The sequence below is a fragment of the Acinonyx jubatus genome, chromosome E1 (assembly GCF_027475565.1).
Source record: "Acinonyx jubatus isolate Ajub_Pintada_27869175 chromosome E1, VMU_Ajub_asm_v1.0, whole genome shotgun sequence".
Taxonomy (NCBI): domain Eukaryota; kingdom Metazoa; phylum Chordata; class Mammalia; order Carnivora; family Felidae; genus Acinonyx; species Acinonyx jubatus.
The window spans coordinates 2,735,892-2,748,926 of record NC_069397.1 but is presented as its reverse complement, the minus strand read 5'-3'; the positions used below and the strand labels follow the sequence as shown (position 1 = coordinate 2,748,926).

The 13,035-nt window shown below is 62.5% G+C and overlaps 1 protein-coding gene across 1 annotated transcript; it reads left to right on the top strand.

The window, feature by feature from the left end:
* The first annotated feature begins 889 nt into the window (after window positions 1-889).
* ALOX12B (arachidonate 12-lipoxygenase, 12R type) lies at window positions 890-11,380 on the top strand. Its single transcript, XM_027047467.2, has 15 exons — window positions 890-1,307; window positions 2,363-2,567; window positions 4,930-5,011; window positions 5,150-5,236; window positions 5,354-5,476; window positions 5,746-5,849; window positions 6,162-6,334; window positions 6,545-6,688; window positions 7,803-8,006; window positions 8,221-8,307; window positions 8,574-8,743; window positions 8,979-9,100; window positions 10,544-10,644; window positions 10,818-10,988; window positions 11,145-11,380. Exons 1-15 carry the CDS (start codon window positions 1,161-1,163, stop codon window positions 11,322-11,324), a joined length of 2,100 nt encoding a protein of 699 aa, XP_026903268.1. The 5' UTR covers window positions 890-1,160; the 3' UTR covers window positions 11,325-11,380.
* Window positions 11,381-13,035: the final 1,655 nt, after the last annotated feature.

The following is a 13,035-nucleotide window of genomic DNA, read 5'->3' as shown; positions in this document are numbered from 1 at the left end:
GTCACGATCTCACGATTCGTGGGTTCGAGCCCCGCGTCGGGCTCTGTGCTGACAGCTCGGAGCCTGGAGCCTGCTTCCGATTCTGTGTCCCCCTCGCTCTCTGCCCCTCCCCTGCTCGTGCTCTGTCTCTGTCTCTCTCTCTCGCAAGAATCAATAAAACATAAAAAAACTGAGAAACAAAAGAGTTGCATAGTTTCGTCTGTTCTCAAATTTGGTGTCGATGGAATGATACAGCGTGTACCCATTTATGTTATGCCTGGCATCTTTCACTCAATATAATCTTTGCGAGATTCATCACCGTGGTTTGTTTTTCTTCTTCTTTTTTTAAATTGCGGTGTAGAATTCTGTAATGATTAAACTACAGATTACATGCCCACCCCTTAGTGCATTTCTTGTGCCCCCAGTTTTGCTCTGTCATCTATGTTTGTATGCCCCCCCTCCTCCCCAGCTGATCCTGGCCCTCCAAAGAGCGACAGACACCCTCTCTCCCTCCCTGATCACCTCTCTCTGGAGCTTCTCTGTGCCCTAGCGACCCGAGGTCAAGGTCGGCGCCTGTCACCCTTTCTCTCAAGGGCGCTGGGGCAGGAGGATCAGTTAGCCTTCCCCTCTGTGGCCACAGCCTGCCCTGTGGCCCGGAGAGGAACGGCCAGGCAGCAGGCCAGTTGGACGGCGAGTTTGTGTCGGGCCCCGTCCCCTCGCTCCCACCCGCTGGGGGCCCCGGAACTAAGGCTGGTAACCCCGTTGCCCATGGGTCTGCTTGGCAGGGGTGTCTTGTGCCGTGGCCCATGGGGGCGGGCAGAAGGAAGGCACTTATTAGGCTGATACAGATCTGGGGGCCCCGCCCAGCCCTGTCCCCTAACTTCCCTGGGGCCCTGGCGCAGGCTGGACTGGCTCCCCCGCCCCGAAGCCTCCTTCATCCAGGGCGTCTTGGGTCCGCCCTCTCAGAAGCTGGCCCAGCGCCCTGCCGGCCTGGCTCCCAGCGCGCAGATCTGGGCTCCGAGCTGCCCTGGGGGCCACACGTCCTTGCCTCACCTCTCCCTCTCGGGAGGCTGGCCCCGTCCACGTCTCCCCGTCTGGCTTCCCCTGCCTGGTCTGGGCCCCCGTGCGGCCCCCGAGGAGTCTGGACTCAAGCCCTCCCTCCTGCCTCCTGAGGAGTAGCCATGGCCACCTACAAAGTCAAGGTGGCCACGGGTACCGACCTCTTGTCGGGCACGATGGATTCCATCTCGCTGACCATTGTGGGGACCCAAGGAGAGAGCCACAAGCAGCTGCTGAACCATTTTGGGAGAGACTTTGCAACTGGGGCGGTGAGTATGGGCATGTGTGTGTGTGCATGGGTGTGATTTGTGAGTCTGTGTGTGGTGTGTGTATGTAAGTGTGTGTGATGTGTGTGAGTGTGTATGTGTGTGGCATATGAGTGTGTTTGGGGGTGAATGTGTGTGTACGTGTGGTGGGGGGGGCTCTGAAAGTTCCCAAGGGCAACTCCAGATGCCCTCCTCCCTCCTCCCTCCCCCCAGACCTGGCTCCCAGGGGTCTCTGCTCTCTGGGCCATCCTGCCTCATCCCCGGTCTGTCACCTCCCACCCCTGTGTGGCCATTTCTCCTCTCTCCCTGCCTTTTCTCACCTCTTCTCACTTCCTCTCTATCACTCATCCACACCCCTCGTCTCGGCCTCCCCCCCATCCCTCTCCCTCCCACCCTTACTCTTCCCAAGGTAAGTTCCATCATAACTGGCTTAAATGCACATTGGATTCTCTGTGGCTTAAAATGGCATCAGACCAGCCTGTCCAGCGGGGCCCGCCTGCTCCATGATGGGAGATACCCTTTGCTGGTCCCTCAGCCCTGATTCCGAGTCAGGTCCAGCCACCTGCCTCTACATCCTCTTAATTGGGCACTCTGTCTATGTGGCCACTTCTGTCTCTCCACATCTTCATTGACAAGTAGGAGCAAAGGGGGCTGGCGGGACCACCTCTGCCTCGCTCTAAGCCTGTAGGAGGTCTGGGGGGCCCTGGACCCCACCTGGACCCCTTTGGGGTCCACCCCCTGGGGGGCCGCATGGCCTCCTGCAGCCTCAAGTGGCTAAGGAGGGCGGGAGGGTGGGGCCTGGGGAGGGTGGCTGTGAACGGGGGGGGGGGGGGTATCCTTCCTGCTCAGCCCTGGGTAGACGGGCCCAGCAGGTGCCCGCCGACTAGGAGTTGGGGGAGGAGAAACCAGATCCAGATCGAGTCGTCCCAGCCCAGCGCGGTGAGCGCGGCACCCCCTCAGCAGAGCGGAGCCTGGGTGAGGGCCCAGATCGGTGGGCGGGAGGCCCGAGGGGCCGGGGGCCAGTCCTGCCCGCTCACCCGGCCCTGTGCCCTGGCCAGGTGGATGAATACACCGTCCGGTGCCAGCAGGACCTGGGGGAGCTCATCATCATCCGCCTGCACAAGGAGCGTCACTCCTTCTTACCCAAAAACTCCTGGTACTGTAACTACGTGCAGATCTGTGCGCCCGGCGGCCGTGTGTACCACTTCCCCGCCTACCAGTGGATGGATGGCTACGAGACCCTGGCGCTCAGGGAGGCCACAGGCAAGCCCTCGGCACCCCTCCCAGTGCCGCCGGGCCCCTCGCTCCCACCTGTCACCCGCCGGGCCCCCACAGGGACTCCCGGGAACACCTGACGCTCTCGCGCATCACCCTGGGTCATTGCCGCCACGGGGCCCAGCGCCGGGCTGCAGCCTTGCAGGGACAGACAGGAAGGAGCTTGGGGCCACCCTCAGGGTCTCAGGACCCCAGGTCCGGGCTGAGACAAGTGTGCTCTCCATTAGCTCCCCCACAGTCCTACCCCTGACTCCCGCCACCGCGGAGACCCGTGGCTGCGCTGAGTACGGGCCTCGGGTGCCCTGTCTGTGCCATGTGCCATGTCTGCCGCTCCAGAAAGACCCCCCCGTGACTCCAGCGAGGTCCGTCCCTGCAGCACGAGGCCTCGTCACTCTGATGGGGAGGCCCCATCGCCCCAGCTGCTGCACGTTCTGTCAGGAAGCCGTGTTCGCTCAACACGTCTCCACAGGACAGAGCGCGAGGGTCTGAACCTTGTCATAGGAGCCCTGGGCGTCTAACTGCGCATTTTGTGGACTTGAGGGGATGTCCTATGGCCCCAAAGGCCTCCCTACCACCCCATTAGGACACCTTATATCTCTAGCAGGGCTCAGTGCTGCTCCAGAAGGCCCCCCCTTCTTCCATCAAGGCTCCATCATGGCCCAGCACGAGGCTGGGTTTTCCCTGGTGCCTGGTCAAGGCCGCCGGGCTATTCTCCCAGTCACTCGGTTACTGCCCTGGAAGAGGGACAGGGAGTGTCTAAGCTCCTTGCGTCCACCCCCTGCCACCGCCCTTGTCTGGTGGCCTTGGCTCTGCTTCCTGATACGCGGCTGCTACATGGGGACTACAGGCTTGTCCTCTTCTGTCATCTTGGCCCCACCGTCCCAGCTTCTGTCTAGCCTCCCTCAAAGTGGACAGGAGGGAAGGGCACTTGGGTCTCCCCCCCCCACCCCCCCCAGGCAGCTGATCACCTTCCTCCATTTCTCGTGTCCCCGGCAGCAGGGGCACTGAGCAAGCTGGGGAAAGAGGCAGGGGTGGGGGGGAAGGCAGGCCTGGGGGAGGGTGGGGAAGGCCAAGGGGAGAGTCTCACAGGGGGGCGGGAGCATCTTCCCGCAGCCATAGGTCTGAGTGCATGGAAGCAGGGGAAGGGCAGGAATGGGGCCGGGCGGGGCAGCCTCGGGGAGAGCAGGGCGGGGAGGCCTGAGTCACTGGCTGGGCCCCTCACCGGGGGATAAAGCCGAGCTGGGTCTCCGGGTTGGACACTGTCCACCCAGAACACAGCATAAGCTGAGGGACGTGGAGGAAGGGGAGGGTGGCGAGGAGGGCCTCACGGGAAAATGACGGGCTGCTGTGTAGAAATGTGCCAGCCTGGGACTACCCGCCGGGACGTCCGACAAAGTTCGGAGCCCAGCTGACCGTTTCCTCCTTGTAAAATGAGCACGCCGATCTGGTCCCTTGGCTGAAACTTTTGGGGCCAGGGGTGTTTTGAAATTCAGATTTCATTTAGAGCATGTGCGCACATATGCATCTATACCGATATATACCATTCACACGCTCCATACGTTATGCCTTGCATCCACAGGCGCATCCCCTAGTCAAACATATGAATATTTCTGCAGCCAAAACTATGAATAGTTACACCAAGTGAGTTCAATAAAGACTGTGTAGAGCCTCGGGTCCTGCCCACCAAGGTATTTGTGCCTAACTTGTGGAAAAGACGAAGTTGATTTCTATAGTCTTTTGGACTTTGGAATTGTGGAAGCTGGCTCTCCGGCCTATACAAAGAGTCACCTGCCTTGCAAGGTTGTCCCTGTGTGGATTAAATTATGATTGTTTTTTAAGTTTATTTATTTTGAGAGAGAGTGATAGAGAGCACGTGGGGGAGGGGCAGACAGCGAGGGAGAGACAGAATCTCAAGCAGGCCCTGTGTTGTCAGTGCGGAGCCCAGCGCGGGTCTTGAACTCACAAACCGGGAGATCATGACCTGAGCCCAGATTAGGAGCGGTCGCTTAAGCGACTGAGCCACCCAGGTGCCCCGGGATTACATTATTAACAGAAGTAAAGTCTTTACAAAGTGCCGGGTACGTAGTAAGCGCTAAATAACTGTTCTTCAATAGCGGTTTAGTCGGTCCAGAAAATGGACCACCCAGCTTCGTAGAGCGAGGGGGGCGGAGGGTGGTCCTTGATCCTCTCCTCTGAGTTTTTGGGAGGAGACACGCGCCCCCTCTTCCTGGGTAAACCTTCCCATTCCTGGTCTGGGGCCCCAGGGCCAGTCTAGAGGGCTGGAGCTGAATTCGGATCCTTGAAATGGGCGGGGGTCAGACCCTGAGCCTCCTCTTTGGTCTCCCGGCAGGAAAGACGACAGCGGACGACACGCTGCCGATCCTTCTGGAGCACCGCCGGGAAGAGATCAGAGCCAAACAGGACTTCTACCAGTGAGGAGAGGGCGACCGGGGCTGCGGGAGGTCAGGGGGTGGTGGCGGTGAGGGGGGCGCGGGGCGATGGCTTGGCCTTCGGCCCGCTTGGCGCATGCGCATCAGGGCCCACAGTCTCGGCTTCTCTCCGCACCGCAGCTGGAGGGTCTTCGTTCCCGGCCTACCCAACTACGTGCACATCCCCAGTTATCGCCCGCCTGCGCGGAGAAACCCCAACCGGCCTGAGTGAGGACCCGAGGCTGCCCTGGGGCCCCTTCCGTGGCTGACCCCTGGGCTCTGCCCCCTCCACCTTCCCCGGGGCTCCGCAGGTGCCAGGCCCCAGCCCTGCACTCTCTCCCACAGGTGGAATGGTTATATCCCCGGTTTCCCGATTCTCATCAACATCAAGGCCACCAAGTTCCTGAACTCAAACCTCCGCTACTCCTTCATCAAGACGGCCTCGTTCTTCTTCCGCCTGGGGCCCATGTGAGTGTGCGCGAGTGAGGGGTCCCCGGCCCGGCTCCGCGCCCGCCTCCACCGCAGCCCTCCCCCCCCTCCCCCCAGGAGCTCGCGACAGATCGCCATCCGGGCGGGCAGAGAGCTGAGAAGCCAGGCCCGGGGAGCCCGGGAGGTGGCGCCAGACCCCCGGCCGCAGAAGGACCTGGTGCTCTGGGCCCGGAGGCCAGGCGGCCAGGGGCCTCGGCGGGGCTGGCGGCTGCCTCTCTGAGCGTCTCCCCCTCGAACCCCGTCCCTAGGGCGCTGGGCTTCAAACTCCGCGGCCTGGTGGACTGCAAGCAGTCGTGGAAGAGGCTGAAGGACATCAAGAAAATTTTCCCTGCCAACAAGTCCATCATCTCCGGTACGAGGGGCATCGCGCACCGAACCCGGGGAGCCACGCGGCCTCCGGCCGGAGGAGCGGCTGGCGCGCGCTGGAGGCGGGACCCCCGTCGGGGCCGCGGGAGGCGGGGCGCGGGGTGAAGCCGAGGCCGAGGGGACCAGAAGGGCGGGCGCGCCCCCTGGCGGCCTCAGGGAAAATGCCGCCCTGGGCGTCCCCAGCCGCTCAAGCGGAGGCTGGGGGCTTTCTGGGGTTCCCGATCTTCCTCTGTCCAGGGCCTCAGCCCCACGCTTCTCTGTCCCTGAGGATGACCGGGTAACATCTCCCCCTCCCCAGAGTACGTGGCCGAGCACTGGACAGAAGACAGCTTCTTTGGGTATCAGTACCTCAACGGCATCAACCCAGGCCTGCTCCGCCGCTGCACGCAGATCCCAGACAAGTTCCCCGTCACGGACGACATGGTGGCCCCGTTCTTGGGCGAGGGAACGTGCCTGCAAGCGGAGCTGGAGGTGAGGCCCCATCCGGAGGGGATCCCTGGCCTCCCCGTCTCTCCCCACCCACCTTTGCTGCCCCCAGAGTGCCCTCCGCTCCTGCATTCCCGCTCGGGTCTCTGGCCAACCCCTGCCCCCTGGGGGCGCGGGGCACTCCGCACCCAAGGCGTGAGTCCCAGGTCCGGCGCGTTGGCGCTCATCTGCCCTCCCCTTTCGGCCCCCTTCCAGAAGGGGAACATTTACCTGGCCGACTACCGCATCTTGGAAGGCATCCCCAGCATCGAGCTCAACGGAAGGAAGCAGCATCACTGTGCCCCGCTCTGCCTGCTGCACTTTGGCCCAGAAGGGAACATGATGCCCATCGCCATCCAGGTGCCTGTGGTGCAGGCGGGGGGCCGCTGTGTGAGCGTGTGGCCAACGCGAGAGCCTGGTGTGTGGCCCTGTGTGTGGGCCTTGGACTGAGGCCCCGGTGGCCCTACAGACCACTGGATGCTTGTATGCCGGTGCATGAACTCGGGTCTCTGGGCGTGCACTTGTGTGCAAGTCCCCGTGCGTAGAATGGGCACACTGGGTGCGCGCGCACAGAGGTGACCAGATGGGGATGTGCTTGGTTGTTCAAGCTTGTCTCTTTGGGTCCAGTCATCCATTTGCTCGAGAAGCCAACACCTGCCGTGGGCCAGCCCTCTGCTGGAAACACTGAGCCAATCAGACGTGGCCGCTGCCTTGAGAGAGAGTGGCCTGGCAGGGAAGGGAACCGAGGTACTATGTTTCCGGGGGTCTCCACCAGCATCATGTCCAAATTAGAAAAAGGCATCCCTCTGGGGACGGGGTTCAGCCAAACTCTGATGTTCCTGGCTCATTAGTGGAACAGCGTAGGCTAGATTCCAGGGACTTCCTCTGCCGCAGGGGGCTGGGTACCCTTGCGCAGTGCACAACTCCTGCAGCTGAACAGGGTGACTGTGGGGTTGACATAAGGGAGGCTTCTCAGGCAACTTGTGAGCTGCTTTTTCTTTTTCTTTTCTTAAGTTTATTTATTTTGAGAGAGAGAGAAAGAGCACAAGCAAGGGAGGAACGGGGGGCGGGGAGAGAATCCCAAGCAGGCTCCACACAGCCAGCACAGAGCCTGACCCGGGGCTCAAACTCCCGAACCAAGAAATCAGGACTGGAGCTGAAATCAAGAGTTGGATGCCTAACCCACTGAGCCACTCAGGTGCCCCTTGTGCTGCTTCTTAAGAAATGAGTGGGAGCTTCCAGGTGGGGGGGGGGAGGCATTGCAGGCAGAGGGGACATCAAGAACAAATGTGAGGCAGGAGGAAGGGCCCTGGTGTGCTCAGGGGACCAGAGGGCCTCGAGTGTATGGAGTGGCATTTTTACCTCCTCGGGCTCTTCTCTGCCTCCTTCCTGCAGGGGGGGCCCGTGTGTGTGTGTGTGTGTGTGTGTGTGTGTGTGTGTCCTCACTTAACTCTCCCTCCTTCCCCGTCCCCAGCTCAGCCAGACCCCGGGGCCCGAGAGCCCCATCTTCCTGCCGAGTGACTCGGAGTGGGACTGGCTGCTGGCCAAGACGTGGGTGCGCTACGCCGAGTTCTACTGCCACGAGGCCATCTCGCACCTGCTGGAGACGCACCTCATCGCGGAGGCCTTCTGCCTGGCCATGCTGAGACAGCTGCCCATGTGTCACCCTCTCTACAAGGTACAGCTTTGGCCCCGGGGGCCTCAGAAAGGCACCTGGCTCGCCAGCAGGTAGAGGGACTCCACTGAGACTCGGGGAGGCAGCCAGGGACCCCCAAGAGCGGGCTCGGGGTGGGGACTTCCTGAAGTCAGAGGGCGTAGCGCTGCACAAGGAAGGGGGTGCCCCGTCCTCTGGGGGGTAACCGTGGTCCTCTCTCCTGGTCTGTCTCCCGTAGCTCCTCGTCCCCCACACCCGCTACACCATCCAGATCAACAGCATCGGGCGCGCCCTCCTCCTCAACGAGGGGGGGCTGTCTGCCAGGGTAAGACGTGTGCCCCGAGCCCAGCAAGGCACCTGCTACCCTGCCGGCCTTCATGGGGAGGCGAAAAGCTGAATTTCCCACTTGAGATTGGGAGGGGGCACGGCCGGAGGGGACCGGTTTACAGGGGTGCAGAGGGGGGCGCTGGCCCGGAGTGTGGGCATGCATGGGGCGGGGGCTGGAGGGGCATCGCTGGGCTGTGTGTGTGACGGGTGTGACCCTCAGCAGGGAGGCCCTGCCACCCTCAGAGTCTGCCTCCTCCCCGACAGGGCATGTCCCTAGGCCTGGAAGGCTTTGCGGAGGTGATGGTGCGGGCTCTGTCAGAGACCACCTATGAGAGCCTCTACCTCCCCAATGATTTTGTGGAGCGTGGGGTCCAGGACCTGCCGGGATATTATTACCGAGACGACTCCTTGGCAGTGTGGGACGCGCTAGAGAGGTGAGGCCGGGCCCGCAGTGGGTGGCACTTGGGCGGACGCCCTCACATGCTGGAGCAGGATCAGGGAGCTTTTAAGGACTTGGCCCGAGCCTGGGTCTGATGCTGTGTTTGCCCCACAGCACGTGCCCGCCCCCAGGCCTGGGGCGGCCAAGGCCAGGGCATCCTGGGGGAGGTAAGAAAAGTGGGGAGGGCAGGAGGAGGATCCAAACTGAGGCCTGCCCCCCCCCCCCATCAGGTATGTGACCGAGATCATCACCTACTATTACCCGTGTGACGCAGCCGTGGAGGGTGACCCAGAATTGCAGTCCTGGGTGCAGGAGATATTTAAGCAGTGCCTGCTAGGGCGTGAGAGTTCAGGTAGGGGCCCGGGGCTGTGGGATGGGCCCTCCCGGCTGGGCCACAGCAGGTCTTGTTGGGGACCGAGGGAGCCAAGTCTCGGAGAGGCTGGGGAAGGAAACGTGGCTGCCCGTGGGTTCATGCGTGAACTCAGGGGCTGGGGGTGGGGGGCAGGGTCATCTCTGCGGACTGAGATACGGGGCATGAGCTCAAACAGGAAAGGCTGGAGCATGCTGGAGGTGGGGAGGCTGGGAGGGCCCAGGAGGGCGGGAAGGAACATCCTGAGGTCATCACTTGGGTACCACTGAACCAATATTCAGTGAGCATCTGATGCGACGACGCAGTGATGCGACGACGCCGTGCTGGTGGCTAGGAGGCAAAGGGAAGGAGAGATACAGGTGCCTGCCCTCAAGTTCACGGTCTCCAGGGTGGGGCGCCCACTCAAGTACATGGGCAATTATACTATCTCGGGACTGCTGCAGGCGGGGCCGTGTGCAGGAGCCCAGGGGAGGCACCTAATCCGGGTGGAGGAGGGGCGGGAGGTGGAGGGAGAGCAGGGGGAGAGCCCCATGCTGAGATGCAACATCTGGGCTAACATCTGGCCAGGACCTGCAGGACGGGGAGGTTAGCTGGGAGGGGCTGGAGGGGGGGTTGAAGAGCTCTGGGTGGGAAGCCAGAGTGGGCAGGGGGAGCACCGAGAGCTCAGAGGCCCCAGCTACTGCTCTGAGGGTGGGGGTTGGCCAGGCTCTCCGTGGGGCTGAACTAAGGCTGAAGCCATGAGCGGGGGACAGTCGCGGGCCCTGGTTCAGGAGGTTGGAATTACCCTGAACACTAGAGGGGGCCGTGGAGGCGTCTGCAAGGAGATCAGCTTTGTTTTGTTAAGTTTATTTTTATTTTGAAAGAGAGGGAGAGAGAGCGAGCATGAGCAGGGGAGGGGGGAGCGGGTAACAGGTAAGAGAAGCTGGCAGCTACATTGGGTGTGAGACCAAGGGCCAGGCTACTGAGAAATCCATCTGGCATGAGTGCAAAGGTTCAGAAGTGTGTGTGTGTGTGTGTGTGTGTGTGTGGTGGGAGGGGACTGTGCTGAGTCAGGGCAGGAAAGCCAGGATTCTTCCAAAGGCTTTCCCCTCCTGAGTCCTGGGACCAGAGAGGCCCCCCTAAAGGAGCTGGAAGAAAGACAGGAGGGCCCGACCTCGGACAGGTGCCCGGAGCTGCTCCGGAGGACCTCTGGTCAAGGCCACTTGGGGCCGCCTCCCAAGGTGGTCTGGACGGGGGCGGGTGAGTGGGTGGGGGATTGGAGTTATGGTCACAGGAGGGCCAAGCGGGCGGGATGAGCGCCCCAGGGAGGTGGCAGCTTGGAGTGTGGGCCGGACGCGCGGGAGCCGGGCCTGTTGGCGCCCTCTGCCGGCCATCGGGTACCAGGCGGGACTGACGCCGCCTGGGCGTCCCCGCGCCCCGCCCCAGGCTTCCCTCAGTGCTTGCGAACAGTGCCTGAGCTGATCCGATATGTCACTATAGTCATCTACACCTGCTCCGCCAAGCACGCCGCCGTCAACACCGGGCAGGTAACCTACGCCCCCCAGCCCCGGCCCCAACCTCAAGCCCAACCTCAGCCGTCATCCCTGCTCGGGCCTCCTCCCCGCCAAGTCCCAGCTTCCGTCCCTAGCTCAGTTGAAAGCCCCAGCGTCCCGGGGTGCTCTCTGACCCCCGCCTCCCCCCGCCGCTGCCCCACCTCCAGCTGGAGTACACCGCCTGGATGCCCAACTTCCCGTCGTCCATGAGGAACCCACCCATGCAGGCCAAGGGGCTGACCACTCGGGACAGCTACATGGACACGTTGCCGGATGTGAAAACCACGTGCATCACCCTGTTGGTGCTCTGGACCCTCAGCCGGGAGCCTGACGACAAGGTGCCCTGGGGCCGGGGGTGGGGTTACCCCGGGGGCAGGCGGAGGGAGGGCTGGGGGCTGGGGGAGGGGTGTCAAGGGGGGAGGGGAGGGGCAGGCTGCGGAAGGCGGAGAGCCGGGGGGCCGGTCGGTCGCAGCTGCCCCGTTCCGTGTCCGCAGCGGCCCCTGGGCCACTTCCCTGACATCCACTTCGTGGAGGAGGCCCCGCGGAGGAGCATGGAGGTCCTCCGCCAGCGCCTGGCCCAGATCTCGCACGACATCCGCCAGCGCAACAAGGACCTCCCGGTCCCCTACTACTACCTGGACCCGGTGCTAATAGAGAACAGCATTTCCATCTAGGGCCGCGCTCCCGCCTCGCCTCTCCTCGCCTGCACCCGTTTTCCAAAAAAAAAAAAAAAAAAGTCACTTCAAACGGCCGTGGGTCAGCCAGTGTGTGTGGCCATTTACAGAGGGTGCCGTGGGTTGCGGGGGTGCGGGCTGCGGTGTCCCGGCGCCCACACTGCCGTGCCCTTCACCGCCGCGGGGTCCAGGTAGGCTCCGGGCAGTGCCAGGCCCCTCCTCTGCCGCCCCCCCCCCCCCCCCCCCGCCATGTCCAGGCCAGGAGGCTCTGGAAGGCGGTGATGCTTTGCCGCCCCGGGCTCCTCAGTGACATCCTGGGAGGTGACAAGGTGCTCTTGGGGACCGCAGCTGGAGAGCAGGCCGGGACCTCTGCACCCCATGCGATACCCCGGCCCTGTCTTGCAACCCAAAGCGATTCTGGTCCACCTTAAGTCCCCCTGCCTGGGGACCCAGTTCCCCAGAATACCTACCCAAGGACAGAGCATCACCTGCCCCCCCCCCCCCGCCCACCTAGGCAGACAGACACCCCCCCCCCCCCCCGCAAGACTAGTCCAACTTGAAACAAATTATGCATCGGCCCAGGCATGCATGAGACCACCCTGAGCCCAGCCTGCCGCTCAAGCCCGAGAGCCCTAAGCTCCACCTACTGTGAACCCGTGTTATACTAAACCACACTGCCAGCCACCATCTCACCCCAGGCTCTGCCCACCAAGGAGCCCAGCCTGCTCCGTGCGCCCTCCAAGTAACCTGTTGTCTCCAGGATCCCTTCCCCCGTCACTCTTCTGGAACCCGAGAACCGCCCCCCATTTCTTGCCCCCGCCCTGGGCCTTGCTTCGTTGCTGACATCCCAGAGGGGCACATGGGCTTGGCATGTGGAATTGACCTCGGGGAGTGGGTCCACCTGGCCCGTCTGGCCTTTGGTGGTAGAGGGTGGGGGTGGGGAACTGCACGGTGGGGGCAACGTCAGGCATCCCCATACTGAATTCGAACGGACCCCCCCTAAACCCGGGAAGCACAGAGTCTCCAGTGCTCCTGTTAAGGCCCATTCGTTCCCGTGACCCTGCTTCTCCCCCAGGTTTGGCGCGGGGTCCCCCCCCACCCCCTGGCCGCTGTCAGTGGGAGCATGGTCAGCTGAGCAGTTGGTGATCACGGTGCTGGGGTGGGGGGGGGCGGGAAGGATCCTGTGCCTGGGGGTGGGGTGGAGAGAAAAGAGCTGAAAGTCAAGGTTGGCTGCCCTGGGGAAGAGGGGTCTGGAGGGCGGGAGGCAGGAGACAGGTGCGGACACCTCTCCTGAGCTCACGCGGCTTAGAAAACCCTCCTGTAAGATTTCCCGGGCCCAGGCCTGCAGCTCTGAGTCTCTGCTCCCAGCACTGTCGTCCGGGTAATAATAGATGCCGACAATATTGGACACAAAGCTGGAGATTCAGGAGTTCGTGGTGACTAACGCTTGGGAGTCTGAGGTGCCCAGGGGTGTGGGTTGGAAGAGGCCACTGAGATCAGCTGCCCCCAAGGGAGGAAAGTGAGGCCAGAGAAGGAAAATAGTCAACTACACACGGCGCGAACTGCTGAGCTCACGACCTTCCTCGCCACCAGGGGGTGCAAATCTGGGACCCGGGAGCTTAGACGGTTTGCAGGTAGCTTTTGATTGGTTACCAAGTTTCTTCTTTGTTCCTATTTTCAATTTGAATCAATGGCCACGGGGTGAACGTTT